This window comes from Phymastichus coffea, unplaced genomic scaffold, assembly GCF_024137745.1.
Source record: "Phymastichus coffea isolate CEN01 unplaced genomic scaffold, Cenicafe_Pcof_1.1 PCOF00108, whole genome shotgun sequence".
Classification (NCBI taxonomy): Eukaryota; Metazoa; Arthropoda; class Insecta; order Hymenoptera; family Eulophidae; genus Phymastichus; species Phymastichus coffea.
This window is the reverse complement of record NW_026706919.1, coordinates 661,017-680,023: the sequence shown is the minus strand read 5'-3', so window position 1 is coordinate 680,023 and position 19,007 is coordinate 661,017. Positions and strand designations below refer to the sequence as shown.

Here is a 19,007-nt window from a genome sequence, read left to right as displayed (position 1 = left end):
GCAATGCGCATGAGACACGACGCACACGCTTTGCAGAGCTACGCGGACGAGGACCACGCTCTGACGGGCGTGCTCAGCCACGCCTACCGTTCCATGGAGGACTTCCTGACCCAGTGCCTCGCCCTGGACATCTCCTCCTAGTGCCTCAGCGGACAAGCGACCGTCGCGGCCTCGTCGCGGCCTCGTCGCCACTTGTCTCTCCGATCTGCCGTTCGCCCCGACGACGGCGGACGTCGAGGCAGGGCTCGCGTCGCTCGCGTCGCTCGCCCACCACTCGCACTTGGGCTTCGCCCACTTGCTTTCGGCCACTTTCGCGGTCGTCCGGCAGCAGGCTGATCCGAGCCCTGTCCCCCGAACCCTGCCACTCGTCGACCAAAGGAATCGAGTCCGCGATACAATCACACCTGGAAACCAACTGTCGATATTTACTGGTTGTCCGTTTCGAGCTCCGCGCACGGCGCGCTGCGCCCAACTCATTCGTGTACGGCTTTCTGCGTCTACTCGGCTAACTTTAACCGAGAGCCAACAGCTGTAATATATATAATATTACGTTTACGACTATCACGCCTAGGGATGTAAGAATAGCAACAGAGAGCGAGTTATCCACTTTCGGCCTCACCACAACTTACGCATGCGCGCTGCACGAACTTGCATACAAGGTACACTTTGAGAGATATTTGTACATAACTATTCAACGTGCATCAATATTGTTATCGCGAAAATTAAAAAAAAAAGAAAAAAAAAAAGAAAAAAGAAAAAAAAGCGATTATTATTATTATTATTATTATATATAATGCAAATAAGTTGTCGAGATTTATTGCGAAAAGTCACTCTTTGAATCTAGGTATGGTCGTTACTGTTATTGTTGTAACTATCATTGTCACTGGGTCAGGATAAAGAGAACTGCGAAAAGAAAAAAAAGAAAAAAAAAAGAAAAAAAAAAAAGAAAAAAAAGAAAAAAAAAGAAAAAAAAAGAAAAAAAAGAAAAAAAAAGAAAAAAAAGCGAGGCGAGAGATAGAGCCGTGCGTCCTGGTCGGCCCGCTAGAAGGATTCGAGCGAGCGCGACGAGGACGCACGGCACGGACGAGAATAAATCCGCACGCTGTGCGCGCCGCAGCAGCCCTTATATGCCGACAATCAAGGCTAGTGCAAGTAATCAAACAATAAGTAAGTCGATAAGGAAAAATGTAAGCGTAGTAGCGATATGATAATAGTTAACTGCTGGCTTGCGTCGCCGCCGCGGGAGGAGGAGGAGGAGGACGGTAGGTCGACGGGCTCGCGAGCTTACCTCGCGCGCGGATAGCGGGGCCTGGTTGAATCGAGCTTCATTCAGTTTTTTCCGCTCAGCGAGCGGCGCTTATGCTGTCCCGCGCGCACGCGGACACGCAAATACGAGCTGTCGCGCGTGGAACGACTATACGACGATACACGATACATGCAGATTATTTATGCCACTTGTTATTTATATATTAACGTATGTGCAATTCATAGTCGGTGTAAAATGTTGCGTAGAATTGACACGAAACACGGTGCTGTTGCTATTAGTTGTAATGGAGTCATCTGATTAACGATGAGATACGATCGTCGATGTGTGTTTGTGTGTGTATTCAAAAGACAAAGTGTTTTACGGAGCATTCGTGTGCATTGCAGTAGGTCGGAAAATTTACCAAAAAAAAAGAAAAAGAAAAAGGAAAAAAAAATCAAGTTTATCGTTGGTCGATGTGTAATACGATTGCAGGCTGGGCTCGATCGGAGTCGCGCGAGTTACGACGCTGACGCCGCAATTTTTCGTCGACTCGTTGCCACGATTCAATTAGTTTTTTCCTCCGCCCGAGTCTTTCCGCGACGAACAGGAAACTTCGCGCCGCGCGCATATAGCTCCGAGGACCGTGATGCAGACTTTTCGAATACGTCACCGGTAAAAAGTCTCGTGCCAAAAGTTTCGCGATGGACCGTCGCGTATCTCACGCCCAGCGCCGGGCGTTGTTTATATAGTGGAACGCGGCGACAAATAAACACCGAGATAAAACGCACGCGCGCGCGCGAGCTATGGGAGAAAGTTGTTGAATTTCAGATATTCGACGGCGACTGCGTCGTTGCCTTCGCGGCCTCGTATACTGACTCGCGTAATTTAGGGGCGCGTCTTTTATTTTGCTCGCGCATGACGTTACAATCGAGGATGTGGGCGAGCAATTCGGCCGCTGGTTTTGCGCCGCGATCAGTCATTAAGTGTTAAACGTATAAACGTTCGAACGTTTTAGAAAGGATTTTGGACTTTGTTTTTTATTCTATTCCGAACGAGTTTAAAATATTCGAGGGCTCTATATCATTGCGTTGCGCATATGTAGACATTACAAATTATTTGAAGAATAATGAAAAACATTTCGTGTTTTTATATATCACGTTATAGACTTTTGTACACCAGAACGGATTGTAATGAACTTCCATCTAGAGATTGTTTCAAATTTATTAACACGTTTTTCAAGCTCTTTTTTCGATCGTAACATTGATAAACATATTAAACTGTAGCGTAAGTTTATTGTACAAAAATGAGAAAGTTTGTAGATAGAAAAATAAAAGTTGACTTCTCGTTATGATCTCTGGAGCCCACGGGAAAAATGCGTTAGATCACAATAATAATCACAATGTACGAGCGGACACTTAACGTTCTCGCTAGTAACGCATAGAAATAATCTACAGCTTGATAACATTTAACAAGAAGAAAGCGGCCGCTAACCCAGCTGAAGAAGGATGCACCGACGAGAGCGCGAAACTCAATCAAAATCGCTATTTAAGGAATCTCAAATTTTTGCATTTTCTATCGAACCTTATCCCCGACTTTTTCTCTCCGAAATCTGTTTGTGCTTTTTCGTCTTTTGTAAAAAATGAATGTCAAAAGTCTACGTGTGTCGACGGAAACAAAAATATATTTCTAATCGTTCTAGCTTCTTACCAGAAACTTGCAAAATTTGAGTTTTCCGAAGCTGTGGGCAACAAATTTGTACAGGCGCGAAAAGACTCGCCAGCGGCGCTGATGGTGAAAGATCTAAATTGTAAGTGTCGCTTTAGTCGTCGCTGCTTTGGCAAAAGAAAAAGATAATCGAAAACAAAGAAACAAACAAAAAAAGACTTTCGTACGAATTTTTCAGACTCCTAAATTAGGAAAAGGAGACTCTGGAAGCTCGAAAATGAATCTGCGTCAATTACACTGAGCAAAGCGATATGTTAGTTACGTATAATATTAGAGAGAAGCGCATGGTGATGTGACAGCGCCGTCGAACTTGCGATTAGCACCAGTTATTATCTTCCACCGTAACACTCACGAGATAATCATGTTACTAAGACTCTGCGTTTTTTAATATCAGCGAGACGAGGCACGGCCCGAGTATGTCGGGCGGGCGACAATGTTTTCAATAAACTGTTACATTACCTGAACCCTTATGTTATCTGTCTTGCAATTTGCTTGAATCCAATCGTTATTTTAACAGTTGTTTATAGACGCAAACAAACGATAGTCGATAAATATTTTCGTTCAACTAGAGTCGCCAGATCTTTTCTATTTATAACCAATAAAAAGCCCGATACACTTTTTGATTTCTCATTACATCTTATATAAAATATATTAACCATGAAAGAAATCAAAAGTGAACATGAAAATGACTTGAAAAGGATTTGCAGAAAAAAGAAAAAATTCAATTTCGATGAGAAAGCAGTAAGACGATCCTGGCAGCAGCGCAGAAAGTAACTGATTTCAACAAATGTCGGATACTTCACTTGCAATTTTTACGGTACATTTCATTTCGTAGAAGTAGATCATCCCGCAGGCGCCACCACTCTTGGGATCCCGCAATGAAATCCAAAAGTAGCTCTCGCCTAAAGAGGCGATCCAGGTCGGGCTCCACATCAAGCTCCAAAAGTGTTATTTGTTTGGGTAAATGTGAAAAAATTCCACCGGTGATTGTGATCGACGACAATAGCGACGATGACAAACTGCAAACAGTCAAACGAAAACTTCGAAGACAAAGGGTCACTTGCTACAGCTACGCGGACGGAAAAGATAAAAAGGCGACTCGAGAAAACAGGCAAAAAAGGCATTTCTAATGTTGTTTTATTGCTCTCCCAGCTAAAAATGACGTTCTATTATGATCGTAGCTTACGAAACGAAGTGGAACTTCTGAACAGACTTAGAAAAATATACGTGAATTCAGCAACGGCAAGTAAAAACCAATGGAATAATTAAAAGAACAACGGACATTGGTACTCAAGTTATACAATCAGTTACGATATATTATTTTTTATAGGCATAAATTAGAAGGTCGATCATCCTAATATTTGCAATGCTTATGAAATAAAAACTTGTTTAACTAGGATACCGATTAAATTACAGTAATCGTTATAAAAAAATAAAGCTATTTACAAGTTTGTCATGCCATACTCAATAGATATTATGCATACTTACATAAAAATGACAAAATTGAAATAAATTTGCAAACTGATTGATTAGTAAATGGCACTGGAAAAGACAAGTAATAAAAATATTCTTGTCAAATATAAAAATTGTCTCTAAAAGTAACTTTTGTTCTGAATTTTAGTGGGTATATAATATTCAGATAAAAAATGTTTCATTGGCTTGTCGACGTTTTCAATTTCGGCCTTGCCCAATTTCATCTCATTCAAATGTTGTGAAAAATCCACGCCCACGTAGCAGCGATTTGACAAGTCTTCGATTTTCTTCAAATCTTTTTCTTTCAGTGGGATTCTTGATATGCCTAGTAACGTCAAATCTCTTTGATGAATGCCAAGCCAACGCATTTTAGGACAAAGTAACTGCTCTCGAAATCCTGAATTGTTTGATGTTCCAAATCTGATAAGATATGAGTGTCGATTGGCGTTCAATTGTATGGCTGCGAATAAAAAAGCGACATCAACTACTACTCACCTATAAACGCACATTATCTCGAAACCATAAGGATCCGCGTCAACGAGCGCGTAAACCGGCAAGGCTGCCTTCTCCGAGAGCAAGCTGACAATCATCCTTGACGGAATGTCAGGATAGCCCTTGGCAGTAATCATGATGCACTTGTTGAAGGCGGGACAACCCTCGGCCAAAAGCCTCTGGAACGCGGAATCTTTTTCGACGACTAGCACGTACTCGGCGCTCGTGCGAACTCGCGTCACGTTAGGTATGACGTCTGGCACCGCTTGGCAACTCTGCGGCGCGTAATCCTTCACTACGTCTTCGATGTACAGACTCAGGTCACCAGCGATCAAGCCTTTACTCGTCGTTGTGAATCCTGAAATACATGCAGTCAGGTTTCACTGTCAGTTCGCGTTATTTACGCGAAGTAGCGTGTTCGTTAATATATATGCCCACCAATTTCCCAAGGCGCGCAATCGAGCATCGTGGCAACCTCGCCGATGCACAAATAAACCTTTTCTGGCTTGTCGAGAAAGCGTTTGACAGGCTCGTTCTTCAAAGAGTAATAGAACGCTCTCTTGGTGCAGTAAAAGGAGTCGCTCGTTTCGTCAACGTTAGCGATCAGTTTCGCGTGGACATACTCCAAAATCCTCATGATTATGGCAAACCTCTTGCGAGTGGCATTCCCGCTGAACTTGAGCATTTTTACGTGCCCAACCGAGTCCTCGGACGATTCGCTTCTATCCCCCATGCCGTCACTGCCGGTACTACCCATGCTCTCGCTGCTGTTGCTACTCCAGCCAGAACTTTTGCCATCGGCGTATACAAGACTGGGTGTCTCGTTTCGACTTATTGCTATGATCAGATCGCTTAGGACATCTTCGATGCGACTTATTATTTGCTGCCTGCACATACGCATACTGCCACTGTATCAGGTGTCATTCGAACTGTTGTTATTCGATACAGATGCATTCGAATGGCGCACTGGCAGACGGTTTTCACGATCGAACGCTCGTTTCGTTGACATACCGATAATCGTGAAAGACTTTATTGAGCTATTCAAATATACGTAGGGACGACACAGTTTTATCGAAAAAATAACGATTATCGAACGTTCAACCAAAAACTCGATTCGATTTGCTAAATAATACGTTACTTATAAAAAATGAATTTACACATTCGCAAGACTTACCTTCTCTCAAAAACATTTGCTTGTGAAACTTCGTAAACTTTATCATCCGGGGTGTCTACGTTCATTTGATTGTCAGCCTCCATCGCTTTATTCGCTGGATTTTCACACGGAAAACTTGATGCAAACGTTGATCGCGAAATCGTAATAACCGACGTATGGAACGTGGTTGAGTATTTACCCCGTGTAGTTGAAGCAGTTACAAGCTCTATTTTCGTCCGTTAGGTGCCGCTGGCATGCAGGATAGAGAGGCAGATGCATGTTACCGACCTGGCGAAACGGAGAGGCGCTTATTTCGAAATCGTTCGGAATAGCACTCTCGACGGTCCGAACGCGACGGCAAGTAAAATCTCGTAAAGCGCGCAATGAGAATTTCAAAAGAGACGAAGGGTCTTAGATTCGGTCGTCGGTATAATGTCGCGCTCAAGGGTGCGTAGATAATGTACAGCGAGGATCATTCACGCGAATGTTTACGACGCGAGAGAGAGAGAGAGAGAGAGAGAGAGAGCGAAAGCGCAGCGCTGACGATCACTTCGCGGTTGGTCGTTTTACAGCTCGTTCTCGTCCCTGTCTCTCGCTGTTCCTTTTTACTGCGCTGGCGAATGAGCGTCTCCTCGGATTTACTACCCGCGTAAAAGGCCCAATATATTAACGAATTCCCGCGATCACGCCCCCACGGAAGAATTGGCGAAAATGCTATAGGAGGCGCGATGCACGGTGAGCGGAAAACGGGAGGTGGAGGGGTCGATTCGAGTGTGCGGAACGGTAGTCGCGAGCTACGGGCCCCACTGTCGCAGAGTGGCCCCATTCAGCGCGTAAGGAGCTCACAAATGCGCAGCAGGGAGTCGCTTTGCTCGCACGCGCGCCACCCGAGAAAGTCCGTTTGTGCGTGCGTGTGTTGTTGCTGTGAGAAATGCCACGCACCGATGCCTCGGACTGATGCCTATCTCTCGAATCGACCTTTCTTCCCGGCCACTCGACTCTTGACGACTTCTTTCCCTTTTCATTTCACTTTTTTTTCACCTCGACTCATCGATTTCGCCTTTATTTTGGAGTTGATAAGCTAGCCGCTCGATGACAACTTTCGTCTTTGTTGCGACTCGCAGTGGTCTCAGGGAACTAAGTACCCGATAAATTTCGGCGGCAATGGCTTTTTTCAACGGTGGTAAGAAAACGTGTAACGCGGTATGGTTTCGCCGGCTTTACAAACCTACTCGGGTGTTAATCGTAAAATAAAATTTTCGTACTGGCTCTCACACATCGTTTTATGATATCTCATTCTCGGGAAAAAAACACCGGCTATTCGACTGCCAGTTCTCTCGTATCCAGTGGTAATGAGCCTAATAAATATGTTTTTCAAAGATTTTTTAAAGGATTCTTCAGAAGGTGTGAAAGGGAGGCTTTATGCTAATACTTTTATTATCATATCACTGTTTAAGTAGCTATTCTTGTTGAGTAGAAAACATCAAACACCGAATGAATACATAAATTATCATATTAACTAGCCAAGAGTTCGTACAATATTTTTCACAAGCTCGCGTCAATGAAATCTTGTTGCGATTTATTGAATGAAATAAATCCTGTTAATGCTAGCCAGTCCTCGTATAATCGTCGTGTAATTCAAATGATCATCATAGACTCAGCCCCAAGAAGAATCAACATCCATATATTTGTCAGCCAAAAGTCGTTCGTTTCGGTCATTGTGGGTCAGCTGTATGTTAGCGTTGGCCAACTTATCGCGCAGCTTTGTTCTGCGTCCATTCACAAAACGTTCCACAAGCTATCGAGAAATAAAAAGGAGCGCGGTCGCGGCCATTGTGGCTGAGGGAATCTCGTAAATAGAACACAAATGCAGGCCAATTATCTGGGAGAGAGAGAGAGTCGGGCATTCGCCGTCGAGTGGTTGCAACTGCACAGCGAGAGAATAGTCCCGTGGCGTCGCGTTACAAAGCAAACAGCGGCGCGAGATCTCGCGACGGCGGCGGCGACAACGACGACGACGACGACCCCACTCGAAGGAGAACAGGCCAGATGACATTTGCATCTGCGGCGCTACAAATGTACCTACAAATTTCGGGACCATAAATATCGGATCGAGAGCGCGCGCAGGGACATTAACGAAGCCGGAGCTCGGTTGGGGGGCGCGTGCCAAAATATTTGAGGGGTGCAGCGCCTAAATAATGGACACTGCGCGCTCCTCGATAAATTACGCCGCCGCGGCAAAGGAGGACGACACTTTTCCCATATCGGCGCGCGCGCAGCATAGATGGAACGTCATTGCGCCGACACATTGTCGCTCAGATAGGCACTGCCACCCTGGAATAATTGCTCTACTTGTTCGGCCTGCTACACCTCCCCGTATGCTCTCGCGAAATAAAAGGATTTATTCATGGAAAAATAATACAGAACTATACGGTTACTCGGTCTGCGGACGACGACGCTTAGTTTCGCATTAAAGCCACTCGAGAGTCTCCGCTGCTGACAATAGCCCCTTGGATAGTATTACATTGTACGCAACAAGTACATTCGAGAAAAACAGCCCCTCGACAGACGAGAGAGAATGAGAGAGAGAGAGAGAGAGAGAGAGCCTTCAAATAACCCGTATGTATCGTCGCACGCGCAAGATAGTGTCCACACGGTATCGACGTGCCCCTTCGACGATTCGCCGTCGCTTCGTCGTCGTCGTTGTCGTCGTCGTTGTCGTCGTCGTCTTTGCGCGATTTCCAGCCACTCCACTGTCGGCGTCCTTTTCTTCCTCCTTTGTTTTGCGCATGCCAATAGTCTCTTGAATATTTTTAGCAGCCTTGCAAATTGGTCCTTGAGCTGCGGTAAAGTGCGATATTGAAAATCGTTTAAATCTCAATGAATTCGTTCTTCGATTGGAATTGCGTAGAGTTGACGTTCAGCTGATCTTCGTCTTTCACATTATATTCGTTATAATGAACTTGTTATAGCGAAGTTGAAGAATTTTGAAGGTTATTGTAGATTTTCTTCTTTGTTTCATTGCTCGCGTGACGCGTCGAGCCCGTCGTGATACGCATAAAAAACCCGCAAGTTCGCCAAAGTCCTAAAGAGTCTCGAAGATTTGCGGGAGCTCCAAGCTAGTGGGAAATGACGGAGGTGACGGTAAATTTTCAAGGGTCTCCGAGGATTCAAGTGAGCAGACTACGAGGTTGATGCGATTGCAGGGAAATCCGATCCCGTTAGCGAATGGACATTGAAAGAAAATTGGCCGAGAGACGCCCCGCGGAGACACCTTGAAAGTTTCTTCCGGCACGGATTAAGGTGGCCGAGGGGATGCGATTTTCACGCTCGATTTAGCCCCTTGTGAGACGCCGACGAGGGCTGGGCAAGTGCGACGATCCACGCATTTCTTTCTTTTTTCTCTTTCTCTCGCTCCTCCGCTACCTTTGCAATCTGATATTATCGAATTTGTCCAGCCAATTTGTCTGCAATGCATCTTTGACGGTTACGCGAGAGAGCGTTACTGCGGTGACAGTCAACTACGTGCGAGCGTTGGAAAAAACTACAGAAAAAAAACTTGTCGCAAGTGAAACTCGCTGAAAATTAGTTGCGAAAGCTTGCGCTTATAAAATCAGAGTGTAAAGTAAGTAAGTGTTACGTAAAGCGCAAATTTTAATGAGTTGACTTGTCAAGCGTGTATCAGAGCCATTGGCAACACATTTCGTAATTTGTTCTTTTCTGCTGCACGACATTCGATGTTCTTATTAGAATATGCTTAATTGGTTAGTTTGTCGAAAGTTTGAACGCGGTGCAGAGATGAAACAAGTCGTTTGGGAGGCTGACAGGAAAAAATCGCAAGAAGGTGGTATATCGTAAATAAACGAGGTCCATCCGAAAGGAGGAAGCGGCAGGATGTGACTGCAGTCCCGGTCTCGGATAAAGAAAATCCGAATCTCACAATTAAGTGTCCAATGAGGTCCTCGTAAAAGTGTATTCCAGGAAGGCAGCAGCAGCAGCAGCAGCAGCAGCAGCAGCAGCAGCAGCAGCAGCAGCAGCAGCAGCTCTTGGCAGTGATGTTTTCCGGAGCCCAGCGGGTGGCGCTCGTCGAGTGCCCTCCACGGCTCGGTAGCCCAAAGCGCGAAATTTTATTGTTGCCACCGCCGTGTTCACACACTTCTCGAGAGCCTCTCCTTTCGTTCGGGCTGCATGAATTATTCCAAGTGCGAGCGGCGCTTTTTATGGGAAAGTCTCGCGGGCGAGAGAGGGAGAGCTTTGCCGACACTTATCGCGACCTCATCAGCGATTCCGTGGCGAGCGAGAGCAGCGTCCGTCGTGAGCTGCCTATAGCCGTGAGCGAGGCGGCCAATACCTTAATTGTCAATTAGGCGCGCGAGGCCACAATTAGAGCCCGCGGGCCGAGCGAGAATATCTCGAGACTCGGAGTTTAATTGAGCAGCCTTGCTGCCCCGGCAAACTCGGGCTTGATAGAGCGATTAAGCGATCATTGTGCGCTCGCGCTTTTAGCTTGGTTCATTGGGATATTTGCTACCGCGACGCGCCGTAAAGTGCGATGTTGAATATCGCCGGAAGTGACTCTTGTCGCAGCTCTCGACGGCCGAGAGGGATTGTTTAAGATGGTAGTATACGAGCAGCTCGGCACGATTTTACGCGCGCGAGCGCGCGACGCCGAGCGGACACGCCGAAAATATATATCTGCGGCTAGGATCTCCGATGCCTCGAACGCGCTCGCCAAGATTTATCGCCGTCGTCAACCTCCGGGATGTGCCTTTTCTGCAGGCAGGCGGCGACTCTTCGCAGGTGCAACCGCGACGCGAACGAGAAAAAGCTCCTTTTTATTTTTTTCTCCTCGTTCTCTCGGATAGTCGCACCGAGTCACGCTGTCATCCCGCGCGCCTTTTCCTTCGTGCATCGGCTTTAGCACCAGGCTGCCTCGCCGATTTATGCCTGTTTCGCTTGTCAATTAGGAAATGTTTCGGTGACAATGCCGCGCGCGCGGTTACTCGGCTTAACGACCGCCTTCGCTGTAGCGCTCGAGTTTCCGGAGTGCAGAGTGGAAAAGTCAGGACTGGGAGCGAATCTCCGGATCAACTGGCGATTTATTTTTTTTCTTTCGATTTACAGCGAACGACCTCGAAAGTCGCGCCTGATCAATTGATATTTTAAGACCGCCAGACGACTTATTGACCTAAGTCCCGTCGTAAACGTACGTGGCGCAGCGACTGTTAAACGCTCGAGGGAGAGAAAAAGGTGGTCGCGCGCGTCATACTGTCACGAGGCAGATGCGCTTCATAGACGCTTGCATACTGAAAACGTTTATAGAGGCGCGTGCACAGCGAGAGAGAGAGAGAGAAACGCACGTGTGTCCGTGCTCGACCGTGGCTTTTTCGTGCCTCGCATAAAGCCCCGAGTTATCGCCTACTCCGCGTTGCACGTTACACGCGTAGCGCCCAATAAACTTGCCAATATTTTATTAGGAGTGAATTTTGCTTTTTACGAGCTCTTGCGCCTTTTCGTCGCTGGCTCGCACGCTTGCCGCGTCGAAAGTCGTTGCCGGGCGTGCGAGCGTCCCGCCGCGATTCGCAGTGTCTTTCGCAACGACGCGCGATGCTCCGAATTAATTGTATCGAGGCCAGGTCGAGAGAAGATGACCGCGACGAGCGGAGGAGAGCAGGAAAAATTAATCGGCAGAGCGTTGGCGACGACCAAGACGAGACGCGCGAGCATTAGCACGCGCTCGGGGACCACCGTCGGCGACGAGCTCTGCCTTTCTCTCTCTCCGAGGCGGACGCCAGATTGATACGTTTGCACGCCGTCGGAGATCCCATTGGCCCGGAATATTTGGAAATGCCCGTCGCAGCTTAATTAGGCACAAAGTGACGGGCATTAAGGGCACTGCTGCGCCAGCCGAAGGAGAATCTGGCCGACGATTCTCAAGCCCGACGCCGCGCACACTCGCACGCGGCTTTATCGCCGGCTCAACGGCCCAGGGATTAACAGTGCCGAGGGATCAACAGCTATCCCTTCGATAACGCGCTATCCCTTCGATAAAGTTAATCATCGGCGGTAATCCCCATGAATAATGATTCGCGATGCCCTCTCTTTCTCTCTCGAGCAGCCCGCCGTAAATCGCCGAGAGCTGTTGACTCGTTTGCAGGAGCATCGGCAAACGGTTGACGGCAGGCGCGCATCCAGGCCAAAGTCGACGAGTAAAAAGTCGAGGAGCGTCGAGTGGTTCTCAGTGTCCCCCGCCCCCCTTTTTCGGATTTTCCTCGCGCGCAATGGCCCCCGTCGCGGAGCATATGCTCGTCGTCGTGCTCGTCGTCGTGCTCGTCGTCGTGCTCGTCGTCGTGCTCGTCGCGAGGGGGCAGAAAGGGCTTTGGCGACAATGGAAATCCATTTAGGAGCCGGCGCACGCCCACGCAACGCGACGCATGCGCGCGAACCTGCTCCAGGTGGACTTTCCGCGGCGGCGTCGGCGCAGGTGCGCGAGTGCGCTCGAGCTGGACGTCGATCACCGGGGGCCCGATCGGCGGCGCGCTGATTGAGACACGAGCCCGGCTAATCGGTTTTTCGGGCGCACGGCGTAAAAGTGTCGCCGCTTGTAATGTATATCTTAAATGCCTGCTCAGCCAATTACCATCAATAACGACGTGTCGCCACCGCGACAAACCTGATTTTCGAAGCTGGCAATCAGCCTCGTCGGGATTCGGGCCTCGCGCCGAGTTGCGACGCGCACTTATTATCGCCAGTCGATGTTGCGCGCACGAAATATATGCTCGCGTCGACGCTCCGCTCCGAGGGAGAACGTTTAAGCACATAATTACAGGCGTTATTGATGACTCGCCTCCCAGGTGCTTCGGAATATTCAATTCTCGAGATTTCACGGGCTTAATGACATCTTCTCGCTTGAGAAATTTATAAAAAAAGAGAGCTGTCCGTTCGCGTCTCTTGGATTTTTTCTCGATCGAACGCTTCGGAGGGTGTACGTCTGATGAATCGACGATCGAATCGATCATAGGCAGTCTTGGTAGGTGAAGAAGGTGAATCTTAAAAAGTCCAGATTAATGTGGGAGCTATCGGCCACTAGTGATGGATCACAAATATGGGAGTTGTGGGTGTCGCGCGCATGATCGAAGCGTCGAATGCTTCCTGCATTGACTTTTCCTCGCGGATTCCCAGGAGATTACATCTTGTAAGTGGGACTGCGCTCGGGTGAATGAAGAGGTCGAAGGGGGCCCGAGCGACCGCGAACCTGTACCTCGGACAAATCTTGAGCGAGGGGAGAGCGGCCTACCTGCCCGAGGAGAATGCCATTGTCGCTGCTTCCGAAGACTCCACGGGAAAATGGCGTTTACGCGCACGGTGCAGCCGCCGGCTCTCTTTTGTTGGCTCACGTCAAATTTGCTGCTTATAGCGACTTCCTTAAGTACTTTGAAATTCTCTTTTGAGTGGGTATCTTTTTCGGGGGGGGGGGGGGGGGGGGGGGGGATTGGGCTCGCGCGCGCGCGAACCTAGATATTTACGATGTTCGCTCTTTTGTCAACGCATATTTGACGGGTCGATAGCCAGCAAAGTAATCGACAAAAGTCAGCTTTTTCCTACTCGTCCGTGCTGCTGGCTCTCTCCTGTCGAGAGATTCAAGAGCGATTCAAGAGCGATTCAAGAGCTTAATAATAGTGCTGTCCCTCGCACCGCTGCCGAAATAACCGAGCGCGATAATTAAAAAGAGTCGGCCGATGATCGGGCCCCGGACCAGATTTTTGTTTTTAACGATTCGGCCGAGCGGCAGAGAGCGAAAACAGGCAGATACACGTCAAAACGAAGGGGGACGCAATTCCGTTTACGCGAAAGCGTCGCGTCCTCCGAGTTTCTCGTTAAATCGTCTCTCGGCGACTTACTTCTCGTCGTGATATCGGCGCCTTCCGCGCATCAAGTTAATTAAACCGGACGGTACCCGATGCTAATAATTAAATATGGATGGCGGAGCAGGAGGCGGAACGGGACCGTAAATTGCCGCGCGATTGACGCGTCATCGGATTAATTGGCGAACCCGTGCGCTCGCGGCGGGTTCGCCAATTTGTCAGGTCTATTAGCATCGCGGCCGAAAATTGATTCGCGCTGGCGGCGCGAAATTTCTCTCTTCCCTTTGTGCCCTCGGCCGGCCGGTCGTCTCGTGTTTTGGCTTCATTAACCGCATATCGAAATCGATCACGCTGCTTTATTGGCCGATTAATCAAAGCTTTTTATTCGACGTGTCCAGGTCGAACAATTAATCAGGCTTCAATGGCTCATTACCATGTAATTTGCGTGTTTCGAGCATTCTCGGCGGGCAGCCGACTAAACTTTGGCGAGAGAGCGAGGGAAAAAGGAAGGCGACGGCAGCGGCTCTCGGCCTTGATTTATCGGCGAGTCCGGGCCGAATAGCTTTGGTGGTCGAGGTGCGCGCGTGTTGTGGAATGGGATCGAGGAGAGAGAAAAAGAGAGAGATGAAGAGGTTCCTCGCGCGACGGCACCACTCAATTTATATTTATTTATCTTCTGCTTTCAGGCTACCTCGCTTTATTCTTCCTCCTGCTACGTCGTCTTTTTTTCCGATTCGAGTGTGTCCTCGTCATCGGCGCGAGTTCACACGTTTGCGAGCCAGAGAGAGAGAGAGAGAGAGAGAGAGAGAGAGAGAGAGAGAGAGAGAGAGAGAGAGAGAGAGAGAGAGAGAGAGAACGGCTCTTTTTCTTATTCTCTTCGTCAGTGCATCTCGAGAGATGCTAAGGATCGTGAAGCAAAGGAGGATAAATCAAGCCTGCTTTTTCACGCTTTACTCCTGCGTTTAACGCTCTCATAATGGAAATATCATACACATCTGCGAGCTGCCTGGCATACGCTCCGAGTACATCAATGCCGGCTCAAAATATACCTTTTCTTCTTCTATCAGCCCCTTTATGATGTTCTCTCGGCGGACGAGTCGTTTGCCCGCGTTAAGACTAGATTAGAGTACTCGGTCGACTGACTCTCAAGTTTCCGATAGAACAAAGCCGTTGGAAGCGGAAAACGAATCGTCCGTCGTTGCGACGTGGAAAAAGTGCGCCAGAGCGGGGGGAAGGGAGAAGAATTATAATATGAAAACTGTCGCGTGTAGTCACAGTCCCCGCGGGAGGGCCCACGAGGCGTGAGGCGCGCCGATCGAATTGCAAGTCGCAGTCGCGCTCGGTATCCCTCGATCTCCGTGCTCGTCATCTGCTTAGGAGGTGTCTTCGCGGCGGGGGGGACGACTCGCCGCTCGTCTCAATCGGAAAAGAGAAAGTACGAGACGTCGCGAAGGCGATCATTAGCGTCGCCGTGGTGGCGGGGCAATTAAATCAAAGGCCAGGTGCCGCTTGTCAATAATAATCCGGGCGAGAGAGAGAGAGAGAGAGAGAGATACGTGGCGGCGATAGCGCGGCAGATACGAGCGCTGGCACGCGCGCGCCAAGGCCGTTCGCTCGGGCCGCGTCGGAAAAAAGCTCGCCACGGCGGAGATGCTGCGCGCGGCCTTGGAGCTGCTAACCCAAATGAGGCGAGGGAGCTCCTCCTGGCGGAGGCAGCGTCCCGCGGGGGCAGGTGCGCCCGGTCTATTTGGCGCTCGGGCGCGCGAGATTGCGAGGATGCGCGCGCGCATTCGGGACACGTAGCGCGGGCGCGCGCGCGCGCGCACCATGCGGGCTCATTACCGGCACGAGCCGCGGCACGCGTCGTCCGCGGAGACACGGACGGACAGATGGAGAACTCTATTGACCGCGCCGCTCCGCCCGGTTCTCCATGGCTAGCCGGCTCTCCGACCACCACAGCTGCTACCGTTGGCGCGGATAACCTTCCACGCGTCGCCGCCTTTTTTTCTCTCGCCTTGCTGCCCGCCTCGCCGCAGATCCGCCTTGCTACTTTTAACTTCCTTATCCTTTCCTCGCGCGCTCGCCGATTTTCGTCGTTCGCGCTCTCCGAGCCTTTGTCTCTGTCTCATAGGCCGACGCGTGCAGATGGAGAGTTTGGGCTATGTCCAATTGGTATCTCCAATGGGTCCGATGGGACCTGGCGCCGTACAATCACTGAATAATCGTATCACGTCATCTCACGGGCGAAGTGACAAATGTACGTTCAATGTAATTCGCTAAAGTTCGCGCGAGATCTACGGACATCTTGAAAAGTAAATGTGGTCGAGACGGGCGAGCCACGAGCGCGGTTTAACGGGGCTCGAGAGAGAGAGAGAGAACTCGCAGCGTTTTCGGGCGTCATTAGACATCTGTCGGCACACCGAGAGATGAAAATCCGTCGATAAGCGCGGCAGGCGCGTGTCGTTACGTGCAGAGGAGAGAAGAGAAAGGCAGTCAAGGGTTGCGCGACTCGTTCGGGGAAGAAACTCGATCCGAGCTTATCCAGAGGTGAGATGCTCGCCTCGATAAAGCGTGGAAAATTCATGTGAAAGTCGCGTGCAGCCCTTACGGACACCTGGACGGAGACAGAGGGAGGGAGAGAAAAGAGGCTCTCTCTCTCTGTTTCCGCGGTAAACCGCCACGGTTGCGCGTTGCCAATATCTCATAAAAGCTGATGTGCGGTCTGCACGCTTAGTCCGTTTCTATATGCGACCGCAGTCGTCGTTATTCGGCCGTTCGATTCACACGCTTGCGGAGCCAACCGGTTGTCAGGCTGCATTATACCCCGACTGCACAGATTCTGCCGCGGGTTGCGCGCGTTTGCGCATTCAGTGGGTGTCGATACAGGCACTCCGCGTACAGCTCGCCTCGGCAGAGCTCGACGTTTCGATAACCGGAGCGCGCTTTGCGCAAGCAAGCTTTCACTTCTCGATAAAAGAAACGTTACAATTCCGCCACAAGCCGGCGGCGGAGAGGCGGAAAAAAAAAAAAAAATAAAATACGTACGTGCGCGAAGTGTCCGCGGCAAAGGCAAATATCAAGCGAGACCTCTCAGTCGTAAAAATGACGATAGTTACCGAGCGCATCGATCAAAAGCGAAATACGGGTAATCAAAAAAAGGCGCGCGCGAGCCGACGGGAGAGAGCGGGAGAGAGCGGATAAAAGCTCACCTCGTCAAGGGAATAAATCAACGGCGTGTCTCGCATAAATAAATTGACGCGGCGGCGCACGCAACGTCGGCCGGGCGACTGCAATTGCGCAGCTTGCAAGCGGCCGGGAGGCTCGAGCGGGCATTTGAAAAGCAGCGTGGGGCCTACAAAGAGGCCGTGCGAGCGATTCGGGCGGCGCGCGAGCGAGCGTAAGCGGACACCGCGCGCCGCGGCACAAAAACACCGCGAAACCCAATATCGCGCCGCGCGCTCTCGGGATGCGCGCTGCATCTCCGCCGCATGTCCGCCGCATGTCCGCCGCGTGTCCGCCGCGCATCGGGAGCGAGAAAAATGAAAATCCCGCAGATGCGCGAACGCGCAAGGCGCACCTGTCTCCGGGCCGCGCGAGCCACCGCGGGCTAATTTTGCCGTGCAGCTGCGACGCGCCAATTTTCTTCTTTTTTTCCCTCTGTTTTAGCGCTGACACCGCGAGCTGGCCACGAGGATGACGAAGGCCGGGGGATGGAGCTGCGGCTCATTTATCAAAATTGACCCAATGAATTGTGACGTCGCTGCCGTAATTTCGAGCGCGCACAGAGATGCTGTGACGAATGGCCATATTGCGCGCATGCAGGTAGTCTCTAACGAGGGGTTGATATTCGCACCCTAGCCGACGCCCTCGCAGCTCAGAGATCAACCGGCAGACGGAGTTAATAGTCGTTAGTCACGTGTGTGCATGTCTACGGATACTTCTATAATCAAATTCATTCGAGAGTGGCTTCGTGCCTTGTCATTTGATGGCTAATTTACTTCCACAGCTTACTACGAGTCATTTACGTGAGCCCGCGTGGCTATTCGCGCCATATTCGCGCCATATTCGAGTTTTTTTCTTGCTCGCGTCGATCGGTACAATAGCTGTTTGCCGTGGTGGCGGGGCTTCCGATCAAGTTATCGAGCGAGAGTTCAAACACTTTCCTCGAAAAGTATAAAGAGCTCGACGGTTTTTCGGCGTAATCAAATTCGTCGCGGGCTTTTCGAAAACTGAAAGAGTGCCGTCACAAACAGCACTAAAAATAGCGCAATTGACAGGACAGCTAGAGGGAGAGGGGGAGGGACATCGTATAGTTATACACGCGAGCGCGCTGAATATGGAAAATCCGTCGTTCGTCACGCGGATAATCAACCCGTATGCCACAATCGTCGCGTATTTGTTTCGAGCATTATCACTTCCAGTTTCGCGTTTCACCTGCTCTCATAAATATCACGCGCGCGCGCGCGCGCGTATAGCGGGATCGTCGAGCGCAAATTTATCAGTTTGTCACTCAAGCGAGCGAGCGAACGAACGAACGAACGAACGAACGAACGAACGAACGAACGAACGAACGAACGAGCGACGCGAACGACGAGAAGAAAAAAAAAAGAAGCGAAAATGAAAGAGAAAAAAAAAGGCAAAACAAAACGAAACGAAGCAAAACAAAGAAACGCAGAAATAAAGGAGGGCGGCGTCGCACGTGCAAAATCAGCGGAATGCAGGGCGCGCGGAGGACAAAGCGGCGAAGAGGTGAAAAGTGCGCACTGGAATCGCGTTTACCTATGAAAGGGATCGAAGACACCTGAGGCGCCACACACGCAGCGGCGGAGGGTAACCCTAAACGCGCACAATGAGAGCTCCTTTCAGCCTCCCTCGCTACCGGCCGGCCGCTTGCTCGCCTCGATCGTCTTTCGAGGGATGCCTGAGCGACGCGTCGAGCGCAGACGTAAACGCCCCGCGCGTGAGTCACCGCCGCGCGCGCCTCGGATCGCGATCGACCGATGCAATTTGCGCGAATAATATCTCGATCGATTGGCGGCGAAGGCTGCGAACG

The 19,007-nt window shown here is 49.8% G+C and overlaps 2 protein-coding genes across 7 annotated transcripts in view; one reads left to right on the top strand and one right to left on the bottom strand.

Moving 5' to 3' along the window:
• LOC131670339 (inactive dipeptidyl peptidase 10) overlaps positions 1 to 3,533 on the top strand; it is a 35,966-nt gene extending 32,433 nt beyond the window's left edge. For all 6 annotated transcript variants that reach the window (XM_058945858.1, XM_058945856.1, XM_058945857.1 and 3 more), the window contains one exon: positions 37 to 3,533. In XM_058945858.1, the coding sequence (XP_058801841.1) occupies positions 37 to 141 (105 nt within the window). In that variant the 3' untranslated portion in view covers positions 142 to 3,533. The remainder of the gene's footprint in view (positions 1 to 36) is intronic.
• A 976-nt stretch (positions 3,534 to 4,509) lies between these two features.
• Positions 4,510 to 6,193, bottom strand: LOC131670329 (meiotic recombination protein W68). Its single transcript, XM_058945840.1, has 4 exons — positions 6,111 to 6,193; positions 5,375 to 5,823; positions 4,940 to 5,294; positions 4,510 to 4,864 (listed from the first exon to the last, which is right to left on the bottom strand). The coding sequence occupies exons 1-4, from the start codon at positions 6,191 to 6,193 to the stop codon at positions 4,564 to 4,566; spliced, it is 1,188 nt and encodes a 395-aa protein (XP_058801823.1). The 3' UTR covers positions 4,510 to 4,563.
• Between the last annotated feature and the right edge of the window lie 12,814 nt (positions 6,194 to 19,007).

Excerpts from the sequence above, each read along its gene's own strand:
- LOC131670329 (XM_058945840.1), bottom strand. The coding sequence starts at position 6,193 with ATGGAGGCTGACAATCAAATGAACGTAGACACCCCGGATGATAAAGTT. Across the intron at positions 5,824-6,110 it reads GCAAATGTTTTTGAGAGAAG|GCAGCAAATAATAAGTCGCA; the intron begins GTAAGTCTTGCG and ends GCGTATGTGCAG. Across the intron at positions 5,295-5,374 it reads TTGCGCGCCTTGGGAAATTG|GATTCACAACGACGAGTAAA; the intron begins GTGGGCATATAT and ends CATGTATTTCAG.